The 23,141-nt window shown below is 36.9% G+C and overlaps 1 protein-coding gene across 1 annotated transcript in view; it reads left to right on the forward strand.

Moving 5' to 3' along the window:
* Positions 1 to 15,240, forward strand: part of pdia5 (protein disulfide isomerase family A, member 5) — a 63,462-nt gene extending 48,222 nt beyond the window's left edge. The window contains exons 15-17 of the mRNA XM_056263168.1: positions 2,445 to 2,515; positions 13,216 to 13,350; positions 14,477 to 15,240. Of these exons, the coding sequence (XP_056119143.1) occupies positions 2,445 to 2,515; positions 13,216 to 13,350; positions 14,477 to 14,557 (287 nt within the window). The 3' untranslated portion in view covers positions 14,558 to 15,240. The remainder of the gene's footprint in view (positions 1 to 2,444; positions 2,516 to 13,215; positions 13,351 to 14,476) is intronic.
* Positions 15,241 to 23,141: the final 7,901 nt, after the last annotated feature.

Genomic DNA, 23,141 nt, shown 5'->3' on the forward strand with positions numbered 1-23,141 from the left:
CCCACGTCTCCCCCAATACGGTCTCCTCCTTATTGGCATTCGGCTCATTTTCTTCTTTTTCTCCCTTCTTGTTTGTTGACATGTTGTCAAGAATTGTAGTGTTGCTATGTTGAGTTTTTGTGTAAACAAATCTCAAGATCACAGCAATAGTCAGGGAGACTGGTCTTGTAATTTGATGCATGTTTTCTGCTGTTTGTGGTGTAAAGTTTGCTCCAAGATGACATAAAGCAAGAAACTGTCGCTGAATTTGCATGCTAGAATACTACTCGTATCTTTCTATGGCAGAAATAGTAAAAGTAGTATGCTAATATGTGGTTCCGAATTCAGCATTTGTGCAGGTCATTCTGTTTTGTAGTGTACTTGGCTATGATAATTTCTATACTTGATAATATACATCTAAATGTTACGGCAATGAAAATTGAAGGGGAAATGTGCTAAATTTGTCATGAAAATAATGTCAGAATATAAAAAACCCATAATGGTCCTATGTTCTGTATGATATGATATTATTTACTTACAATACTTGTTTACTTGATCAATTTAAATGATCCGTCTGCGTCTGTGTTCTTTCATTTGAGTGTCGTCAGTAGATCACGCGCAGAACTTTCCACTCCCATCAATGCTTTTATGGGATTGTGTTTTCATGCTAATTTGCCCTGTTTAGTAAATCTGGCCCTTAGTGGTAGCCATTTGGGGCTTTTTTGTTCTATCTTTTATGCCCAGGAATGTATAGAAATCTGACTCGACTCTTTTGTGCTGAATTTGCATCAGTCATTGGACTTTTTTCAATCTGTGCAGCATCAGTATTGGTTGTACACACGATTGAGAACACAATTTCAATTTAATATGCCATTTTTGTTATCATAACGGAGGCGTGTAACATAATTGCAGTGTGTATTCAATGAACAATGGCATAATTATTTAACATCAGACTGTATTGTTTCATACTCTACATCTACTGAACTCTCAGTCTCATTGGATTCTTTAATTACAGCTTTTTTTTTAGAAGTGTAATACAAACAAAAAGAATAAAAGTAGCTTTTGTTTTGGGTATTAAAGACTGTTAATCAAAACTGATTAGTAGCACAGATTATGGTGTGAATAGTGCCAATTAAAACAGGCTATGCAGAGCTTTACTGAATGATTCCATCAGTGTTGCTTTGTTCTGGTGAATTTGATGAACACGATAGTGGGCAGTCTGGATTGCTATAGAAGCAACTTTGTAGTTAATGATAGGGCAGGTCTTTGCATTTGTACACACTGAAGGTTTAAATATCATCTAGCGACCCTGATAACAGTGGTAACACTTCGGAGCGAGCACGATAGTTGAAATGAGATGTTCTTATCAGAGGGTATCAAGCAGACTCAAGGGCTTTAGTTCTCACAATCCACTTCCAGTATGTCAGATGTCAATGTCAAGTCCGCACACAAGTTCTAGGGAGTAAAAGTTTCATTATTTTGACCTAGAAATAGTTCCTAGGGCAGTGCACTTACTACTGAACTAGAGTCGATTGAAACGCTCCCAAAAACATTTCTTGCATATGATGAAAAATGATTATGCTCTGTTATTTTAAGTACAGCTTCTGCCCACGCTTTGAGTTCTTGATTAGCGTATCTATCTGGGCACGGAGTCAGACTCGCATCGACCTTGCATGAGTCTGGAGGCCTGCCCAGCCTTTCTTCTCCTCATATAATGGCAACATAAGCCAAAAGTGGAGGTATACAACTTTATGCTCCATTATTTATAATGACCCTCGTGTGTCTTAAATTAGACGCCTTGTTCCTCACACAAATAGACCTTTGTTCGCTGCCCTGCAAATTATGACCGTGCCATTAACTGCCATTTAAAAGTCACCATTTTTCCAAAGTGAACTTGAATAACTTTCATTTAAAAATGTAAAATAGCACAAATGTGTGCAAAAAGATTGCATGACACAACCTAAACTAGCACGGTAAATGAGACGGTTAGCTTTAGGCTGCTGTTTATGGATGGAAGTTGTTTGTTTGAAACATGTAACACAAAATGCCATGCATAATTCATAATAATAACACCGTCAGCTTCAAAACCACCTTGCAAGAACATGATGGAAATGAAAGGAGTTATGAGGGTAGAAACTCTTGCCTATTCTTTAGTAAGTTTGATGGACATGCATTGCCGCAGGAAAGCCACCGTTGGGCCTATGAGAATAAGTAAAGCAACTTTCGACATGCTATTAAGATTAATTTCATTTTAACCTGCTACACACAGGTGTATTTGTTTGGCTTAAGTTAGTCATGCGAGTAATGTCTTTATTTTTAAAGAATTCAGTCATTTTCTTCTGTTCTTTCGCTTTAGTATTCATCTCTATTTGTGTATGCTGGGATATATCACCTCTTGCTGTTTGTTCTCTGCATTATGAGGGAAGACAGCTCGATGAATACTTATATCTTACTGTTTTCCCCAGGGTGTCCACACTGCAAGAATGCCGTCCCTCATTTCACCACAGCGGCCGAGCTGTTCAAAGAGGACCGCAAGGTGAGGCTCAGTGCCATTAAGGAGATTTCCAGACACTCTAAATAACAAACGCTTTCAAATGACTTCCAGGTTCTGTCAAGCGCAATCAGGTTCTCTCTCTCTCATTCAGACAGCCTTCACACATCCCAGAATTTAATCTCTTTTCATCTCCAAAACATTCTCAAGGACTTCAATGTCAGAGTCCCTTTGCTGTCTGGTGCAGTCAACCTTCAAACCTCACTCGTTATACTTGTAGGTTTTCCTCTGTTGATATCTGTATTGTAGTGTGTAGCAGGTTATGCTGTCTTAGCCATGTTTGGTCTGTTTAAACTTTTTGTCAGCACCCACTATAAGACTTTTAGCTTCTTCTACCCTTGCATGTTTAAAGGGGTTGGTGCCTGTGGCATTGTGGGGGAATTGTATTTGGACATTTTAGTCCAATATAAATTGGAAAAAAGTGGTTCAATTCAAATTTATTTGTATAGCGCTTTTCACAATACATATTGTTTCAAAGCAGCTTTACAGAAAGTGCATTTCAGAAATGTACATAGAAAAATACAGTTAGTTAATCATCATGTATTAATTTAGGGCATAACATATCGCCGGCGTTGAGTCGTCTCTTCACAGGCGTCGAGTCGTCTCATCGCAGGTGTTGGGGCATCTGAAGTCTCCGTGAGAGGCTGGATACAAACTGGAGCTGACGAACGCTATTTACCTCGGGACTAGCGTCCCGAGATAACAGCAGAAAAGCAGATGGGAAATAATTAGCGTAGCTGCTGTTCATAATATTAATGCATTCGATCTGATTCAACAGTGGTATAAAAGGTAAGCATTATGTGAATGCTTGGCTGAAGAGATGCGTCTTTAATCTAGTTTTGAACTGGGAGAGCGAGTCTGAGCAACGAACAGTATCAGGAAGGCTATTCCAGAGTTTAGGAGCTAAATGTGAGAACGCCCTCCCTCCTTTAGTGGACTTAGATATCCTAGGAATGACCAGAAGCCTCGAATTTAGGGATCTTAAAGAGCGCGATGGATTATAGGGCGATAGAAGATCCATTAAATACACAGGAGCTAAACCATTTAGGGCTTTATAGGTCAGTAGTAATACTTTGTAATCGATACGGAACTTAATAGGTAACCAGTGTAGAGATGATAAAATTGGTGTTATATGATCATATTTTCTTGACCTAGTAAGAACTCTAGCGGCTGCATTTTGGACTAACTGTAGCTTGTTTATTGAGGATGCAGGACAACCAGCTAATAAAGCATTACAGTAATCTAGTCTCGAGGTCATGAATGCATGAACTAACTTTTCTGCATCAGAAACAGATAGCATGTTACGTAATTTAGCAATGTTTCTAAGGTGGAAAAAGGCAGTTCTTGTAACAAATGAAATATGATTTTCGAAAGACAAGTTGCGGTCTAGTATAACACCCAGGTCTTTTACTGTAGTGGATAAAGTAACAGGACATCCTTCTAAATTAAAGTTGTATTGTAAGAGATTTTGTGGGTAGTATTTTGGACCAATAAGTAATACCTCAGTTTTATCTGGATTTAATATCAGGAAATTACACGTCATCCAGCATTTTATATCTTTAAGACACTCTGTCAATTTAGATAAGTTAGTGTTTTCATCTGGTCGTGATGAAATATATAATTGAGTGTCATCAGCATAGCAGTGGAAATTAATTCCATGTTTTTCTTATAATATTATTGAAACTATAATATTATTGAAACTAATAATATTATTGATATTATGGTTGCACTTTATTTTACTGTATCAAGTACATAGTATGAGGAACAGGACTGTAAAATAAAGTCCTGTTCCTCATACTATGTACTTGCTATAGTATTTACAATAACTAGGTACTAACCATGAACCAACCTCTAAACCTAACCTTAAACCGCATAGTTATCTTGTATTACCTAGTACTTCATTAAGGAAGTACACTGTAAGTACATACTGTAAAATAAAGTGCAATCAAAAAAAGTGAAATGACGTGAAGGGCAAGTATGGTGACGCATACTCGGAATTTGTCCTCTGCATTTAATACATCCAAGTTAGGACATTAGGAGCAGTGAGTAGTGAACACACTCTCGCTCTCACTCACACACACGGCAAACATGGACACACACACCCGGAGCAGTGGGCAGCCATTGATTGGGTAGGTGCTTTGCTCAAGGGCACCTCAATCATTTCCTGCCAGTGTTGAGAATCAAACCCGCAACCTTCGTACTGTTATTCTGCCATTATTTGGTAACAGTTGAATATACATTAACAGGTAATGTACATTTACATCCTGTAGTGAAGTAGCTAACACGAAATGACAATGAACAACATTTCTACAGCATTTGTTTTTTTTTATGTTTATTTATAAATATACACTACCGTTCAAAAGTTTGGGGTCGGTAAGATTAAAGTCTCTATGCTTATCAAGGTTGCATTTATTTGGTCCCGAATACAGTAAAACAGTGAAATATTATTACAATATAAAATATTTAAATATATTTTAAAATTGAAAAGCAGAATTTTCAGCATCATTACTGCAGTCTTCAGTGTCACATGATCCTTCAGAAATCATTCTAATATGCTGATTTAGTGCTCAAGAAACATTTCTTATTATTCTCAATATTGAAAACAGTTGTGCTACTTAATATTTTTTTGGAAACCATGATACATTTTTCTTTGATGTATTTGGTGATTAGAAAGCTCAAAAGAACAACGTTTATTTGAAATACAAAAATGTTGTACTATTATAAATGTCTTTACTATCACCTTTTGATCAATGTGATGCATTCTTGCTGCATAAAACTATTCATTTCTTTAAAAAGAATCCAACGGACCTAAAACTTTTGAAAAGTAGTGTATGTATGTACCTACTGCATAAACTAATGTTAATTAATCTGTAAAGTGTTAACCCATTATTATTATTATTTTTGGCTTTATTTCACCATTCCCCTCTCACATGCATGACGTGCTGAGGCTTTGATCTGTGGCATTTTGGCTGACAAGCTTCAGTCTTGTAAGGTGCACTTGGCATTACTTTTAAATTCACACATTGCATTCACTTTGACGAGCGTTTCAACTTTTCCACACTTCAGACACGTCTTTCTAAGTAACACTCCATCTTAGATGTCTGCACTGACTTTTAAGCATTCTCTAAATCTTTCCTCTTTCTCCCGAAACTTCTTTGAAAGTAGCTGGCTCTCTTTTGAATCTTCAGGGGCCTGTAAAAACATTTCCCTGGCTTCTTTAACTACAGACATTTATCATTGGCCATAAGACAGTGATGTTGAATTGTTGTTTTGCAAATGTCTATAATTCATCAGGCACAACGTCAGTCCTCTTCAATTTCTCTATAGCTCTTAAGTTTGCGCATAATCGTTATTCAGATGAACTGCAGTTGGAAATTCACTTTGCCAAGATTCAAATGGAGCCAATTGTGAGCTAACGCCCTTAAAGATATTATTAAAAACAGATATTGTTTGTCTGAAGAATAAAAGCTTGGTTCATGAAGCTCCATCTGCTGTTTTTTCCAAAACAGTGAGCCACTTCACATCATTTAAAATACAGTCAAGGTTATTTTCCCACATGCATAAACCTGTGCTTTTGTCTGTCAGTCATTGCACTCAAGAGGCATATTAGACCACATGAGCATCAGAGCATTACATTATTTACACATTTTATCACAGGGCTATTGAATGCTTGATTCTAATTTGTTGACGAACATTCAAATCACGCTATTATTTTTTAGTAAATACACATCTCTAAACAAATGAACCAAAACCTACAAAGACCACTGACCATGCAAACAAATAATACAATAACAAACTATATTATAAAAATGACAATTTACATGTTTTTCCTTCTAAATTACCTTTATTATCTATGGAAAGCACACTTTCTTTTTCTTGCTGTCTCTCTTTCTCTCTCTGTATGCATACACTGTGCAAACTCACACTTGCACATAGATGAAAACATACACGTGCTCAGAAATTAGTCGTCAGTGCTGCCCTGTGATCAACTTTTTCAATTAGCAAACTATGAAAAAAAATGACATGACATTTCACGGTAGCGAGGTAGTAACGTAGCTGTTCTTGAAGCAATTAAACTTACAGCTTCACTATTAGTAGAAATGCTGCTGACGGACATTATTGAAGTCACACGCTTAATCTCTTTCTCATTCTCTCTCTAATAACTGCATTAGTCTGCACATCACTGGCTCAAGCCTTCGTTACTAGCTATAAAATGACATTTTTGAATTAGCAACAGAGGCTTGGGATGAGATCCGTAAAGAAATTGGTTCTACACTAGAGCACAGGAAACCTGACAAATGTCTTGAAATAAAACAATGGGTCTCAGTCACTAAGCATGCGTATGCACAAATTTGTGCGTGAAATCTGAGTGCAAACATTTAAAGGTGCATTGTGTAATATTTAGGAGGATCTGTTGACAGAAATGGAATATCATATACATAACTATGTTTTCAGTGGTGTATAAAGACCTTACATAATGAACCGTTGTGTTTTTATTACCTGAGCCATTTCTATCTACATACACCGCGGGTCCCCTTACATTGAAATAGCCATTATGCGCCACCATGTTTCTACAATGGCCTTAAACGGACAAACGCGCTTCGTCACTATGTTGTTCTTCGTGCAAAGAAGCTATCTAAAGTCAGCGATTAAAACACTGACACAATGATGAACAAGTAATAATAACATTCGCAATAACATATCGTTTTACTGAATAATTAATTAAACCTAATTTATCTTTGTAAAGAGACCTTATTGCTTAACTGGCTACTCTCTGCTGTCTCAGATGACGGCATCTTTTCCTGCCGGCCACCGTGACTTCTGTTGGTTGCAATTCGCAACCTCACCACTAGATGCCACAAAAAATTACACAGTGCACCTTTAAAAAAAAGTCATGATTAACCAAAAACTTTCATAGTAAAATTTCTTTTAAATTTACGAAAAATTTTAGAAACAACTGAAACATTTACGCAAAAGGAACTTTCTCTGTGCGGCCTTATAATCATGTTAAGAAGTTATATTTCATCTTAACATAACTAATTAATTATATATATTATATTATTTAATTTTTATATTATATTATTTTTATATCAAATTATATAATAATGTTAATAAATAATACAATTTAATTTAATCTTAAATATATTTCATCATATACAGTGAACGATTCTAAAAAGCTGCGTTATAGATTTAGCTGTTTCTCTGAATAATGCAGAATTACAGCTGGCTAGTGAGAGGTCTGTAATCTGGTTGTGTATAAAAGGTGTTTATTGTGTTTGAACTGGTTTTGAGAATGACACGCTTGCCGTTGCTCGAGGATCTGGCGAGAGCGCGTCTGTAGAGAGCAGCACATGTTTGACGAGAGGGACAAAAGTCTGTACAGGAAAGGTTGTGCAGAAAGCCCTTATATGGAGATGGTTTGGGCGTGTTTTATGTAAATAACTAACCTTGTGGAAGCTGCCATTAATTTAGAATACTCCAAATTTACTAGCATTAGAACGAGACTAAAAACAAATTCATGTGTAGTGAATTAGGTGGAGATTTTTCATAAAGTTCTCCTGTGCATACAAATAAAAAATAATCCAAGCGATTATTAGTGAATGAGACCCAATATCTTGAGGTGTGGTAAACAGAATAATTGACTCCAGGCCGATAAATTATTAAAAAATGAATGCACACCTGACGCTTCACATTGTGGCCGCATTACCACATTGGGTATGCATAATTTTTCAATATTTCAACGGCCTGTCATCAGTTATTCCGTAGTTCAAATCCTGTATATGAAACTGCTCACTCATTCACTTATCCATTATTCACTACATAGTGAATGCTATCCTTCACGGCGAAAGGTTGAGTGAAAATGAGTTACATATAAGGAAAAAACATTTCTGATCTCACCTCCCATGCTGAAATGCATTTCCAAAAATGCATTTTTTATTTATGATTTATGAACTTTTTTGAAGATGTATACAGAGACAGAAATTTAAATTGAAAGGGGAATACAATTTTGATATGAAAGAAAGGGCTGCCATATTTTTGTAAATATTGTGTTGGGTTGACTTAGGAAGAATGTAATTGTCTTTAATGTGAATTAGGGCTTTTCCCTTTGAATAAAATGAGTTGTCTTGCCTTCATTCAAATAAAATCTGTGCAACAGTAGTAAAGGCAGGCAGGTCAGGTCCAGAACGTATGGATTAGGGTAGCTCAAAAATCTAAATTTCATTCAAACCACATGGATATAGTTTGGATTGGGATTGCTTTTCAGACTACTAACAACTGAGTTGAATATTCCAAACAATTAGATTTTTTTTTCCCCTGGCATTTCAATCTATTTTTATTCATTTTTGCTTCAAAGGAATTCTAGAGCAGTTCGGCAAAAGAACAGATGAATTTGCAAATGAATGTGAGCCTGACACTTAAACAAGAAGGTTTGTTTAGATTGTATGTAGAATGGTTTGTGGTTCTGGTTCCACTTAGTCTAGTTATTTCTTCCTGGTTCCACTGTTCATCCTCTTTCTCATTAGTGCTCATTTCCTTAATTTAGTAAACATCTTGAATGGCCTTCTAGCAGCGCAGGGTCTCCAATTTTTAATGTGAAGCCTGTTTGCACTTTGTTTCCTGTCTGACTATTAAAGATTTTTTTGTGTGTAGTAAAAGCTAAACAGATGCAGTCCAATTAAATACAACAACTGTGAAAAAAGGCTAATGGTGTAAATCCTAGTCTTGGTTCAGATGTTCTTTTGTTGACCTGTTTTAACTTAATACCACCAAATTTCAGTTTCTTCTGTAATATTCATGAGCTCACTGGCTGTTTCATTTCCTTTGCACAATGACCTGAGCTCTTTCTCTGTGAGGTTGATAATTACTGTCTGAGAAGGATCTCGGTGCCTTTGTGAATGACTTTTTTAACCTCATCCATCTCATAAACCACCCTCTGTAAGCACGAAATCCTCAGTTTCCTCTCAGGCCACGAGTCTTATGTTGCTTACATCCGCTTATCGGTGAGGTTATAGCAAGATCAGTCAAGTGCCAGGAGGGTATTCCACCAACACATGAGGATCAATATCAGAATTGGCCGGCAACCAAATGTACAATCCCTTTCCTCTCGATTTTCTCCTGTCGATGTAAAGACCGACTAATCACAAGTACATTCAACCTCCAATGAAACCCTGTAATCTGGGAGGATCATGTTTGATTGGTGTAGCAAGATCCTTAGCATCTCTTTTTCATGAGAATTGTTTTTATCTTAAAGCCCCCCTGTAGTCAATAATTGTATCCCTTAAAACTCCTCTTTGATCGCCAAAATGATATATTTAAACTGTTTTTCTCCTGTGTGTGAACTCTACACCCTTGCTTCATTTATTATAAGCGGAACCATGAATATGCAAATTAGCCCCGCTTCCACTCAATCAACTTAACTGAATTAAAAGCTGCACAATGGTATCGCTCTTTACAACATCTGACTCATAACGGTAATTAATATGATTAGCCTTTTGCTTTACTACGTTATCAAACAGCTAATAATGTGTTACTAATGTTACACAAACCATGTTCCCTTTCGCCATCGCCCAGCTTATAGTTCATCATAACATCATATACATCATATGCATAATGCACTCGCTATATTAAATGTACCCTATTTTTCATATCAACAGAAAAATATACTGGGATAACCTTCTCTTGAGACTCGTGATTGGTTACAAGGTAGTTTGTGATGCAGGGCCGGCGCCAAGGGGGGCATTCGCGGGCCATGGCCCCCCAAACGAGTTACTGTGCCCCCCATCCAAACCTCCCTTCCTTCCCTCCCCGCTGAACGCGAACGATTACAAATGCGTGAAATGCACATACACGGAAAAGTTAGTTTTAGGTTCGATATTATTCACCGGACATTTGTTTTCCCTTTCCACTGTTCTATAGGATCGGCAGTCTTACAAAGATATCAATAGCAGGATTAGTTTTAATAGTATGTAACCATTGTATATCGACATGAAATATTCATTCAAAATCACCTCATTTATACTCGAGAATGCTTTGACGCGCTTCCACAGCTCATGATGCCTAAGGGAACATCTGGCAATTCCACCAACTGCGTTAAACGTAGCCTATAATTTATTATCTAAAATTACTTTTAACATTTAAAAACAGACATTTTCAAATTCCAAAGCTTGTAGAAGGTTCCTATTGGTAAGACCGACATACTACAGGTGAAATTGTGCCAATAACTCCCTTCATGTATTTACAGTAAACAATTATTTTTATATATTTATTTTTATAAAGGGTTTTTGGTGACTTACTACAGGTGAGATTTTGTATTATTTACCTGTAGTAAGTCAAGTCTGGTTACTAGGACCGTACTACAACCATGGCTGTAGCCAGCTATGAGGTCTGGACCTCTGTATTTTTTAGAGGTGTATAATAAAGGTAAGTATAATAAAGCCGTTTTCCATCATATTGGGTATAAGATTAATAAGAAATGTGTACATATTGTGAATGAATGTAATACATTTAGTTAGCTTTCCTGGTAACCTTCAGTAAATTAACTTTTCTAAGAAAATGATTCATAAAACATATCAATATCAGTTGACCCTATGTTTGCTTTCTACACTGCCACAGACAAAAATGAAAATACTATCAGTCAAAGCTCAGCTTTTTATAGCTAGTTCTTATCCATTTTTTGGCCTTTTAAAAGTCTTAAATTGCACATATGTAGGTCAGAGAAATCATAATTTTCTCGGAGGAGCTCTGTCTGTATACAGCCCTGAGTATAACCTTTGTAACATGGAAAAAAAGTTTTTTGGGGTGAGTTACAGTAAAAAAAATATATATATATATTTTTTGTACTGTAGCCTACAAGTGAAGTGAGATATTGGCAGAAACTCATACAGTAATATCAGTCTAAGAGTAAGAATACCACATGGCAATTTCATTGAGAGGAGAATTTACTAGGAGACGGCTGAACTGATGCGATCGTATAGCGTCAAACGCGGTTTCCTTGAGGATAAATATTGAGTTATGCAAATAGGGCTTTTTGTTTTCACCTGTGACTTTCACCTATCACCAGTGATAAAATGCAATGAATACCAGTTGACATGGCTAAAATACACCTTGACAGCACCTTTATTTAGCAGAGAACAAATGATGGAAATATGCTGCTCTCCTAGAGACATTTATGGTTCACTTGTTTGTTTCACTAACTGCCATCCTCCGATATCCCGAGCATTAATCTCTACTCTTGTTTTAATGTTGGGGTGTTTGCTATATTATTTTTTCCTACGCTGCTTTGAATGGCCTTTTCTCGACAGGAACGTATTACTCATTTTTCATTACCCTAGAGAAAAAAACGGCAGGCTAAATTCAGGAAGTAGGGGTGCAGCGAGCGAAACAGTTCAGTCAGTGCCAAAGCAGATGTGCTGTTAGATTTCACAGTTACGTTTTCACACATTAAAACTCTAAAGGGTAAAGAAGTTTGATTTTAGGTGCTTTAGACTACCAGCTTCAGTATTTTTATGTTGCTGTCATTCCTCCTTAATTGTTTTTGCCATAACAGAAGAAGGTTTATATAAAAGCAAGTGGTCATCAAGAAGATTAAAACGTGCTGCCATGAGGCCTTATAGATTTTTGAGCAGTGTTTTACATCGCTGTAAATTAGCCCAATAAAAACTCAAAGCATTGTTCAATTCAGTCCACACATTACGCAATGGTTATCAATGTAGTTGGGTTGTTTGATTAAAAACGTGTTTCAAATATACAGCTTTCTCTAGGGAAAGTAAATCTTCCCCTGAGTTTGGCACAATGGGTCTGCATAGCACTGAGGAGTGTAAGCCATGACTACGTTTACATGTGCACCAAAATTATTTTTTATCATTATTTCCAATAATCAGATTAAGGACCTAATCGCAGTAAGATGTTTATGTAACGGACATAGGCCAGTAAGAGCTGTGCGTGTAAACCTCACTCCCCTCAAGAGGTGTGCTAGCGACTGATGCTAGCGGCTGCGGTCTTTAGTGTCCTTTTTAGCACACCCGAGACCCCGCTTCGAATCCCGCTCAGAGTAGGACCGGTTGCATTTGGTGCCGTGACCCGGATAGGAGTGAGGTTTAGGGGGTTGAGTGTAACGGACGTAAGCCAGTAAGAGCTGTGCGTGTAAACCTCACTCCCCTCAAGAGGTGCGCTAGCGACTGACGCTAGCGGCTGCGGCCTTGTTAGTGTTACCGCCTCCCCCTCTGTAGACCCTGATTCAAACCCCAAGCAGGTCAACTAGGACCGATAAGTTTTATATGCGAGATAGTTCAATGCGAGTATGGTTACTATGATTGAGCTTAAATCGCATTAGTTTGAGGGAAGTATTGCGTTTACATGAGGTAAAGTTTAATCGCAATATTGCCAAAATCTCATTATAATGGCATTATGAGGGTGCATGTAAACGCACTCATTGAAACCATGATCAGGCTGCATAATTCCTCCCCACATGCTACATTCAGCACAACTCACAAACTCATGCCTTTTTAACTTTGAAAAAAAGTGAACTCTTATGTGTCTAAAAAGTCCTGATCGATGCTACCACAGCTTTGTGCATTACCATAGTAATACTACTGGATCTGATACAACATGCGTAGGGGAAATAGAGGTAGTTAGTCTATGACAAAACATTAATTTAAAAATAATCATGCTTTAATTCTTTTCAGATTGCATATGCTGCGGTGGACTGCACAAAGGGACAAAACCATGAGTTGTGTAAACAGGAAGGAGTTGAGGGCTACCCAACATTCAACTATTACAACTATGGGAAGTTCAGCGAGAAATACAATGGGGAAAGAGGGGTAAGTGATCTTTCATGTGAGTGATTTGAATATAATAGTGGCACACTTAAAAAAAAAAATGATCGCATTTGACAAAATATCAAACTATGTTGCATTATTGTGGAGAAAGCGCAAACAAACTTTTCAAGCAAAAAATGTAATGGGTTTGAAATTATAATGATTGGATCATGATTGAGATCCTTCTGATTGTTAAACTTCAGGTACGATTAGATTTGTGCTCCATCTAGTTCCAACCATATGTACTGTGTTAAAATATGTGTATTTATTGTAATATGTTAATTATTGTTTGTTATGTTATGTTTTATGTTATTTTTATTTTTTTTTGGGAATGGGAGCCCCAGGGGCCACTAACACCGTGTCTTCACTGAATGCCAGCGACGCGACAAAAGACACAAGAACCCATTATAAACAGTGATGCTGTCTACACTGGATGCGGCATGACGCGACAGACAAATCCCCGACCGAAAACTATTTTCGTTGTAATTATGATGTACTCCAAGCACTCATGATTCTTCTCATAGGAAGGACAAATGGATTTGCTACAGTCGCTTTGTCGCATCCAGTGTAGACAGCTTCTGTTGTGGCGTGATGTGACTCATCAACGGTGTAGACACGGGGCCTCAAAAAACTTCCAAGGGGAGCACAGGATGACTTTGTTTAAATTATTGTTAATATATTCAAATATTAACATTATTTAAAATGATAAAAAATCCCCTTTCTTTTAGTCAAAAAGGTTAAGAACCACAGCCTGACATCATCCTGTTGTATCATATCCTGAGTTTGGAGTAATTTCATACGCTTTTCTAGTGCGACGTCACCTTCCGTGAAACATGTCCGCAGTTAATGTGATGAACTACAGTTTACCTGTGGTTACTTTGGTTTAAATTTCCTGTGTGATTTTGAAAAGAACTGACTTCATACATGCACTAAAAATCCCAGCAAAGACAGAAAAGTTCTAGCATAATTTGTTTGCAAAATGGTTTATTTTGTCTTTATTTGATATAAATTTCATGAATTTGACTTCAAGCGTCCAAATATTTTTTTGAGGCCACTGTGGTGATTATTTTCACATTATGAGATAAACTGTTTTTCATTTCTCACTGTGTATACTGTCTACACCATACAGGAAGCTGGCTTTACTGGTTTCATGAGAAGTCTCAGGGGCCGGGACCAAGAGAAAGTGGGCAAGCGGAAGGAGGAGCTCTAATAGTGTGGGCGTGGTTCCTGTAGATGGGAGGAGCCTATCATTGCACTGTGACTTGGGCAGGGACATCCCAGCACTGACGCCACAGACTTGAAACCTCAGCTTAAAAGGCTATTTTTTTATACAGCTGTGCCCTTATGTTTATAATACCAATGTATGACCATCAGACCACTTCAGATAATTTTGCTTTGTTTTGTTTCGTTTTTTTTATGTCCTCTGACATTTTGTGAAATTGTTTCCAAATACTGTGACTTACGTTACTGAAATCCACACCTGAAATCTATGCAACACTGGGCCCTCACTCGCCAGAGTCCCGTACGTGTGACGGGTGGCTGGTGTTTATTGGGGAAAACCAGTTTTCGACAGGATACTTTGCCATCACTCCCATTCCAGCTAGGAGGAATAATGTGTACAATCGTATCTGCAAATATTTTTGTAAAAAAGGAAAAAGGAAAAAAATGCCGTATGACATCATCAAAAAAAATATGGAGAAAGTTGTTGTAGCTGAACTTTGTGGCCTTAAATGTTTGAATAACTGTCGTCCAAATATTTTACTATTTTCGAGAAATACAGTACTAGGGCCAAAATACAAGGACATGTATTGAAGTATTTTTTCCCCTCGTTTTATTGTCAGCTGTGACAGAATAAAATGATGTAACAAAACTGGAAATGCCAAACAAAGAAAATGGATAGAAATAATTTATTTCCCAAATTAATTCTGGAATCCTTGCAATTCTTGGCCCTTCACGTTCCACTGTAAGTTATTGTTCTGCTTATTTTAAAAGTCTTGTCTGGTTTGAATGTCTAGTCTGGTTATGTAGTCAATGACCCACCCCTCTTCTGATTCACAATGCTACTCTTGATCTCTAATACACATGGACATTTCCTCTTCTAAGCATGGATACAAAAGTTGATGATGGGAACCGAAGATCATAACGTCTTCATTTATTCGGGAGGGAGACGGTTTGCTTTAAGGCATGTTGAGTTATGCTCATTTAACACGTCTCGCTGGTTTAAACAGTGTAGTGCCGGAGGATCCGTTTTACTTGCTCTCTGCCAGATGTTGACACTCTTAGTGATACCACAACCCTTCCCAATATCTCTGCGGCGACTACACTGTTGTGTGTGTGTGGAAAACTCCCTGCTCTAGGAAGCATACATATTTAATGGTCTTGTAGCTGAACTTTTGTTGCATAATTCAGAAGGTTGGTTTGTTTCATTATAAATAAGGTTCTCAGGGATAGCGAAACACAATTGAAGAGCACTAGCGCTCATCGTAATTTGCAATCCAGTTGAGTGTTCTCTATTCATGTCGCCGAATTATGAATTGTTTACATGTCTTTGGGAGATGGAACACAAAGAAAATCATTGAACAGGATTTCGGTTTACATTTCCTTGCCAAATTTGCGGCAAGAACCATTGAATAAAACATGAGCCAAGGAACGCTGATGCATGGATGTCAATTATATGCGAGATTATTGCTTCAAAAACAAAAGTTCAAATACTGTCTTTAAGAGTGAAGAATAAAGATCACATGCTGGATTTGTATCATGTAGATAATGGTAAAAGGGTCCAAATGAGGGGAAGGGTACAGATAGCTTGTCAGAACATGTTCAATAATGGTCCAAAATGACAAATGTAATGAATGAGCGCTTGCACAGCTTTGTCTCATTACGTGACACTGTTGTCGAGACATGGGTCGTTTGTGCATTGACATTTTCATCAATATTTGGATGGTCAGGGACTTTCATCTGGTTCCTTTGAGTTATTCTGTTGTAGAAAGGTGTGCTTTGTCTTATCCTAAAGGTCTGTGAAATGTGGGAGCAAGCAACCACGATGCCAAGAAGTCACTGTCGCCTTTATTTTTTTGTGCCCAGCCATATGTACAGTTTTGCTGCATTGATGAACACAATGCAAAATAAAAGGCATTCGTTTCCAAGAACCATTGTCCAAATTATTCAAATCATTTTATGTTAATATTTCTTATTTGGTAATAAACATAGCCATGGAATGCAAGCAGGGTTGTAATAGAGCTTCACTGTTACTTTTTACCCAGGGGATGATGGTGAAAAAATCCGTAGACTTAAATTGAAGGCATATTATAATACTTTAAGATATTATAATATTTTATAACAGAGACTTGGGCAGGCTCTTTTTGACAACATCATGCTAAAAAAATGCCCAGAAAATATTAGTAGCCACATCACTTTGGCATCATACCAGTGAGTTTTGTACACACAAGCACAAAACAATATTTTTTTCTGCATAATTTGCTCAGAGCTTTCGTGTGTACAAAACCAAAGGACAAATGTGGGTTAGTTTTCTGACTTTGTCTGCCTGGCTGACAGATCATTTGTTTTCTATTTGGAAACTATTGTCTGCATTAAAGAAACTTTTCCCTGTTTTTAACCTTTTTACTTCCCTGGAAATGGGGTGAAAATACATGCACACATGCTTATTAGATATCAACTTTTATCCTACTATATGAAATTAGCCATTTTGTCAGGTTAATGAAGCCAACAGAGTGAGACGTCTGACCAAAAAATTGCTATTTTTGGAGCTGTTGTTTTTTTGTTCGTCTTTTTGTAGACACGGTCATGGTAAATATGGGAAGATGTGTCATCACTTTTGAAAAGGAGAAAATTATTCTTCCCCTGCTGTCAATTAGCACCTATGCTGTCATGGTTGCTACAACAGAGTACAACAAATAAACTACATGATGAAACTGAGAAAACTAGCACTACTGTGCGGTTTCTGAGTAATTTCGTATCAAACTTTTCTGTCAGGTGTTTCTGTTTACGAAAGTTTTCCTGGACTAATTCTGTCATGATCTCAAACGATCCGAGGCCTTTGCCATCAAACCCCACAGGAACCCTTGTAAGAGGCATGAGCTGTTTGCCAGATTGGAAACTCAAGGGATGAGTCACTTTTGGACATTTAAACTGCTGCCCGTGGAGAAACACCTGCTGGTGAAAAGCATGTGTTGTCAAGTGCAATATGTGACTGTTTAATGGTTTGGAGAGAGGGATGGTTCCATCAGAATTACATGGAGGAAGCTACTGAGGGTGCAGGCAATTATTTTGCCTGGATGCACCAGTCAAAACCAGGGGTAAAAAGAGGACAAGAAAATGCCAGCCAGCATAAATGAAAGTAAAGAAATGGAAGATAAATACCTGTGTGTAATACAGAGTACATATGTTCCTCTGTATAATTTGGTGATGCCAAAAGTTAATAAAGTGTATCCATTCTCACTGACCTTAAACATCCAGGATATAGTGAGCTGTCATAATCCAGATCAACCACCTCTTTATCACCAGGAAATTGTTTGCCAGTGCAGATTGAATGCAGGCCAAAAACGTATCCATCAAATATTAGCATAGCAACTACATAAGGGGTGGGCCGTGGGTGATACCGGTGAGTACTGAACAGAGTTATTTTTGCCGTGAACAGAGTTGTTGTGCATGAACGGTTGAATACACACACTTATGTCAAAATGCCCGTATTTGCAAGTATCCTCGTAAACAGTAATTTATGACTAAGTGAACGTAAATAGTTGAGAAAGAAAATGCATGTGTAACAGTAAATTGGATCCGTGCATTAGCTCTTAAAGTGACAGCAGCCTAATAAACCTCCTGCTGTCTGTCATTAATGTTAATCAAACTACAAAAGAGAGAAAATTTCACTGTTCTTGACTGAATCACTTTTGTAACTTTAATGAAAATATATGTATATTTAATTTACATAGTGATGACTGTTTTTTTTATACAGTTGATTATACCATTTATGTAGTAATTCTTATTTATGGGGCTTGAAGTTTTTCATTTGTGTCTTTGTTCTATTGTAGTTTATTTCATATTACTTGTAATTAGTTTACTTGTTCTTATTTAATCACAGACTCTTTACTTGTCCTCAGTAAGTTAAATTGAGAGTTTTTTTGTAGTTAGGCTAGTATAATTTTTTTGAGATATTGACCTGAATTACGAAATTTCAATTGTATCAAAAATGTCAATATCGTAAAACCTTATTTAAAGCAAAAATAACTATATCCTGATTATCGTGAAAGAAATTACTCCTATCGTGAAATAAGATTTTGGTCATATTGCCCACCCCTAAATACTGGCATAAATTTTCTCCGATTGAGATGATTTCCTATTCTCAGACATGGAAGAACCCTTTCAAGATCCACGTTTGACTAAAAAACGAATGAGCCAATAATAATGCACCGATTATGAAATTTTAATTGTTATTATTGTTATTTAATTTGTTAAATTTTTATGATAACTATAATAATACCCAATGTGTTACAGAAGGTGTCTTAGATAGTCGGCAGTCGCGGAGCACACAAGATTTAAAGAACAAATGTACAATTACAGGGATAATTCACCCAAAAATTCTGTCATCATTTTACTCACCCTCAAGTTGTTCCAAACCTGTATGCATTTCTTTCTTCTGCTGAACACAAAAGAAGATATTTTGAAGAATATGCATAACCAAACAGTTGATGCTACCATCAACTACTGGTTACCAACATTAATTTTTTTGTTCAGCAGAAGAAAGAAATTCATACAGGTTTGGAACAACTTGAGGAGGGTGCGTAAATGATGACAGTTTTCATTACTGGGTGAACGATCCCTTTAAATTAAGATTGTTATGCTGTTGAGTTCGGATTTGTATGGAAGCTTGTTTCCGCCACTGAATAAAAAAAAATAATTGCGACTTTTTATCTCACAATTGCGAGATATGGAGTCATAATTGTGAGAAATAAAGTCGCAATTGCGAGATATAAAGTCGCAATTCTGAGAAATAAAGTCGCAATTGCGAGATATAAAGTCGCAATTCTGTGAAATAAAGTCGCAATTGCGAGATATAAAGTCGCAATTATGAGAAATAAAGTCGCAATTGCAAGATATAAAGTCGCAATTCTGAGAAATAAAGTCGCAATTGCGAGAAAAAAAGACAGAATTGCGACTTTTTATCTCACAATTCTGACTTTTTTTCTCACAATTGCGAGTTTACATCTCGCAATTCTGACTTTATAACATAATTGCGAGTTTATATCTCGAAATTCTGACATCTTTTCTCAGAATTGTGAGATATAAACTCGCAATTGCGAGTTATCAGGCCAATTCTAAGGGGGGAAAAAGACTAACTTTTTTCCCCTCAGAATAGTTTATATCTCACATTTCTGACTTTACAACACGCAATTTCGACTATTTCACGCAATTCTGACTTTATAACATGCAATTGCGACTTTATATCAATCAATTCTGACTTTATATCTCGCAATTCTGACTTTATAACACGCAATTGCGACTTTATTTCACGCAATTCTGACTTTACAACACGCAATTGCGACTTTATATCACGCAATTCTGACTTTATAACCTGCAATTGCGACTTTATATCAATAAATTCTGACTTTATATCACGCAATTCTGACTTTACAACACGCAATTGCGATTTTATATCACGCAATTCTGACTTTATATCTCGCAATTCTGAGAAATAAAGTCAGCATTGCGAGATGTAAACTCGCAATTGTGAGTTAAAAAGTCGCAATTACCTTTTTTATTTTTTATTCTGTGGCGGAAACAAGCTTCCATAGATTTGTGTATATTCTTTTATATATATATAAATTAATGCTTGCTTTTGAGCAAAGCTAGTTAACTGTTGTTGTTTTCCCGCCAATATTATTTATTGTTTGTGTATATCGCACGAGCAAGAGTGTGCTGTGTGACTTTAGGTGTCTATTCAGACCTGGGATTCGGTCGTACACACAATAAGTTAATATTGAGTAACTAACATTAGCTTAGCCTATAGACACAATATTGACTCTTTTTTTTCATATTGTCGCTCCCCCAACGATAATAGCTTCAAGCAGCAGAATCGTAATTCGTTTCTGAACGAATCAGTGTGTTTGAACGAATCAGTTGAGTGAATGATTCAAGGCTGATTCATAAATAAAAAAAGTCACTTGTTTCGCTGCTGAATGATTCAGTGTTTTTAAACGAACCGATTGAATGAATGATTCCCTCATAACACGATCACTTGTCGCCACCTACTGGCTTAACTGTATAACCTGTCGCTGAAAAAATCCCTATCATTAATACACAGACACTGTGTGTGTGTGTGTGTGTGTGTGTGTGTGTGTGTGTGTGTGTGTGTGTGTGTGTGTGTGTGTGTGTGTGTGTGTGTGTGTGTGTGTGTGTGTGTGTGTGTGTGTGTGTGTGTGTGTGTGTGTGTGTGTGTGTGTGTGTGTGTGTGTGTGTGTGTGTGTGTGTGTGTGTGTGTGTGTGTGTGTGTGTGTGAGTGAAAGGCAAGCGGAATGATAGTCCCTGTGCTGTTAATCAATACTATATGTACATTCATTTATACCCATAATTAAATTTTTGAGACCGTGAATCTAAAGCCTGATATATTATTTTGTCAATATTTGACTACAGTGCAAATTGTCTCTCCAGTTACATTGCCTTGTTGTAGAGCATCGTTTCACCTGCTGAAATGATCAGTTAGTTCAACACAGTCCTTTCAGCTTGTGGCGTGAAAATGAATAGCCCGTGGAAATATTCAATAATACACGTCAACAGGACAGATCTCTCAGTAACAGAAGTCAATGGCATAAATACAACCCCATTATGTGTAGACTAGAGATGACGCCAACCCCTGCGAGGACTTCAGATGATGCCAGCTCTGAATCAACATGCACCACTGCCAAATTTTCCATATTGTAATCATAATAATCACAACTTGTAATAGCCTAATTGCTTTAATGAGATCATTCCCCTGCCTAAATTACAGGATAAAGGCATGATTTGTATTATCAACTGTACATTTTTAACTGGCTATGGACATTACTTTGCCACAGTCACCTCTGATAACAGATTACTCTGAATTGAAATGTAGATTCCTGTAAAGCTGCTTTGAAAAGATATGTATTGTGAAAAGCGCTATACAAAATTGAATTAAATTGAATTTACTGGAGGAATAAAGATTTCCCCCACCCTCGCTCTGAAAACAATAATCAAAATGATGCCAAGAAATCAACACAAGCTTATTTTCCCCTTGTTTCATAAATGTGCCAGTAAAAGTAAAAAAAAAAGCATATGTTTTTGCAGCAGAATAAGAAAATACACTTTTGAGCTGTAATTGGGTTTTATGCAAAATACATAGAGGCTGAGTTTAGCATCCATTGAAATGCATAATAATTCTGCTGTTGTTTTTAATCATCCATAAAAATTATATTACATGGAACAGTCATTATAGGGGTGCTTTATATAGGGATGAATGAGCATTTGACGAGAGGTAGCTTTTCCTAGAGTGATGTCTATATCGGCTTTACCCAACCCACTGAGCTTGATCTTTTACTCCTCCATATGTTGCAGTATTTTCAGAGGTACAACCACGGCACAGTCAGCCCACTCTACCACTCCACATCCTGTCAGTATGAATGACAACACCTTCACTTGTCACCCCTGACAGTCCTGCACTAAACACATAGCTTTACGACTACCAACTATTCGCCAAGCTGTCTGTATAGAACATCAATCTTTAATGCATGGCTGTGTGAAGTGGATGTTTCCAGGAGGTCACTTTAGCCTGAAGAGCTCTCCGTTTCATCCTTGTAAAGACATGGAATTCAGAAGAGCGTGTGATGGATGGATTTGAACGATTCACATCAAAGATCATGTTATTACTATTTCAACACTGAAAGAACTACAAAAAGTAAGTCTGATTTTGTGGTTTATGATCTTAAAAAAATTGTATCTTTAAATGGGGCTGCAAAATTGATATGTGTGTGATGTGTATGCAGAAGTCACACAACATTGAACATGAAACATTAAAGATTTCCCTCCACCTTTGACCATCATCACTAAATCACATTTGACACATTAATTGACCGTCTCTGCTCTATTTTTTGACGTGTCATCCAACAACAAAGTTTGTGATGTGATTTATTCCATCAAAACAGTTTTGAGTTTGTTCATCTATTTTTTGTCACTGAATGAAATTGATTTACAACCCCATTTCCAGAAAAGTTGGGACATTTTGTAAAATAGGCCTACAATAAAATCAAGAATCTGATTTGTTCAAAGAAGAGATTTCCAATGTAAATATAAACAAATTTAAATTTTTATGGCTGCAACACCAAAAAAGTTGGGACAGGAAAAATAAAAGTCAAAATATTATAGAATATAGATTATCGAAGTGCATGCACGCGAGCACTCTCTCTCTCTCTCTCTCTCTCTCTCTCTCTCTCTCTCTCTCTCTCTCTCTCTCTCTCTCTCTCTCTCTCTCTCTCTCTCTCTCTCTCTCTCTCTCTCTCTCTCTCTCTCACACACACACACACACAAAATCCATGTGCTTTATCAAATGATACTAGGTTTCATTTGATAATGCTAAAACAATAACTTCTAAAATTCATATGAATTTGAAAATCTTAGGGAGTTTTGTCATTTTTATAGTTTTTTCAGTTTATGCCAAATTATTTTTTTTTATAAAATCTTAGTGTCACATCCAATCCCCCCGAAATGATTTACACTAACTGGTTTGCTGATGTTCACTAGTGACCCATAATGCTTTCCCTCCA

This window comes from Rhinichthys klamathensis, unplaced genomic scaffold, assembly GCF_029890125.1.
Source record: "Rhinichthys klamathensis goyatoka isolate OS25496 unplaced genomic scaffold, OSU_Roscu_1.1 h1tg000201l_1, whole genome shotgun sequence".
Taxonomy (NCBI): Eukaryota; Metazoa; Chordata; class Actinopteri; order Cypriniformes; family Leuciscidae; genus Rhinichthys; species Rhinichthys klamathensis.